Source organism: Tasmannia lanceolata, unplaced genomic scaffold (assembly GCF_043159265.1).
Source record: "Tasmannia lanceolata isolate RefF3 unplaced genomic scaffold, GAP_Taslan_0.1 ptg000003l, whole genome shotgun sequence".
NCBI classification, from domain to species: Eukaryota; Viridiplantae; Streptophyta; class Magnoliopsida; order Canellales; family Winteraceae; genus Tasmannia; species Tasmannia lanceolata.
This window is the reverse complement of record NW_027518680.1, coordinates 50,083,595-50,085,706: the sequence shown is the minus strand read 5'-3', so window position 1 is coordinate 50,085,706 and position 2,112 is coordinate 50,083,595. Positions and strand designations below refer to the sequence as shown.

Genomic DNA, 2,112 nt, shown 5'->3' with positions numbered 1-2,112 from the left:
CATAGCGAAGATGTCATAGCCATGACATATCTTTGACAATAGTGTTGAAACAAGGAAAAGCTTCACTTTGAAACTTTAGAGGAAACATCTTGTTTTGAGTCATTCTCACCTTGGCTATGAGAATATGATTCTTGTCTTTGATTTCACATACATCTTCCTTGAAATGAACATCGTGCCCTTTCATTAGAAGTTGACCAACACTCAAGAGATTGTGCTTTAGACCGGGAACATAGAAAACATTGGAGATGCGCTTGACGCCTTTCTTTGTTTGAACAAGAATATCACCACTTCCCCTTACGGAAAGCCTCTTGTCATCACCCGTTCAAACTTCACTTTGGAGAGATTCATTCAACTTTACAAATACACCTTTGTTGCCGGTCATGTGGTTACTACAACCACTATCAAGATACCACGTCTCTTCAAGAGCCACTTCTTGCACATTAAAAGCAAGAAAAAGTGTGTCTTCTTCTTTACTTTCTTCTTTCTCATGCATGAAGGTGGAGTCTTTCTTGCCTTCTTCCACAATCTTCTTTCTACAATACTTCATGGTATGACTAAACTTTTGACAATGATAGCATTGAATTTGGGATAGAGGTCTTCCTCTCCCTCTTCCTCTTGTAGAAGAACCACTTTCATCTTTTTCATATTCTTGATTTCTTTCTCCACCATTTCTCCCTCTTCCACAAAAAGAATTTCTTCCTCTTCCTCTTTCTCTAGAGTTACCCCTAAAAGAGACTTGAGTTTGAAAAACTTGTTCTAGAGGAGAAGAATCAAATTGCTTCATTCGTAGTTCATGGGATTGTAGCGATCCCAATAAACTTTCTAAGGATAAAGTAGCTAAATCCTTGGATTCTTCAATCGCAACAACAATATACTCAGATTTTCGAGTCAAACTTCTAAGTATTTTCTCCACAAACCTTCGATCTTGAATGTCTTCACCATTTATTCTCAATTGATTCACAAGAGAAATAGCACGATTGTAAAAATCTTCAACCGATTCCGAATCTTTCATCCTTAATGCATCAAACTCACATCTAAGGGTTTGTAATCTTACCAACTTTACATTGTCTTCTCCTTTGTATGATGTGTAGAGTGTATCCCATGCTTCTTTTGCCGTAGTCACCGATGAAATTCGTTCAAAGATGACTTCATCCACCGCTTGAGAGATAAAGAACAAAGCCTTCTTGTCCTTCTTCCGATTGTCTTTCAACTCATTGAGTTGTTGTGGAGTGAGAGCCGCTTGATCCTCCGGTTCTTCAACGCCGATCTCAACAATATCCCATAGATCTTGAGATCCATACAACACCTTCATTTGAATGCTCCATTGGTTGTATTTCTTGCCATTGAATCGAGGAAGTTGAGGTAGCAACATATTGGAAGCCATGATCAACTTTCAACCTACGCTCTGATACCACTTTTTTGTAATGAAACCAACGAGGTTGGAGGGAAAAGATGAGTTTCAAGACAAGAAGATTGTTCTCTTGATGTCAAACACACAAAGAAAGTAACCCAAGTTGCTGTACTACTCAAAATCCTTCAAATTTCACTAAAAGAACTTACAAATGAAGAAGATATAAGGTCTAAATCTTAGCCCTCATTACAAATTCGAAAATTAACTTTTCTTAATTACTATTAGCATTCCTAAGCACCACTAACACACTATTACATGAAAAGTAAATGACTAACACAATTCCAAAACACGAAACATAGTCCCTAGGCCATTAAATGCCACAAAGAAGATTTCCAATGTTGTAAAGTCTTGTCTTCCAAGCCAAGAATGTCAAGTGGATAGATGATCAAGATCAACTGGTCAAGATTAAATTTCCAACAGTAATACATCTCCATGCAACTACTCCACTAAGATGAAAAACTATTCACACATCTCCTATCCATGGATTTAAATTTCCGTTTCGGTTTCGGCCAAAAGCCGATAAAAAAAGGTATTATTTTAATATTTCGACCGAAATTACCGAAATTTCAGCCGAAATTCCAGAAAAAATTATATATTTTTGAAAAAAATCAATTTAACGAAATTTCCAGCTGAAATCCGGGAAATCCAAAATTTCGGATTTCGTAAAATTTTGGTTTCGGTCCCGACCGAAATCCGAAATT

At 36.9% G+C, this 2,112-nt stretch overlaps 1 protein-coding gene across 1 annotated transcript; it reads right to left on the bottom strand.

The window, feature by feature from the left end:
- Positions 1 to 322: 322 nt before the first annotated feature.
- Positions 323 to 1,384, bottom strand: LOC143869866 (uncharacterized). The gene has a single exon (XM_077376425.1). The coding sequence runs from the start codon at positions 1,382 to 1,384 to the stop codon at positions 323 to 325; it is 1,062 nt and encodes a 353-aa protein (XP_077232540.1).
- Positions 1,385 to 2,112: the final 728 nt, after the last annotated feature.

Excerpts from the sequence above, each read along its gene's own strand:
- LOC143869866 (XM_077376425.1), bottom strand. The coding sequence starts at position 1,384 with ATGGCTTCCAATATGTTGCTACCTCAACTTCCTCGATTCAATGGCAAG.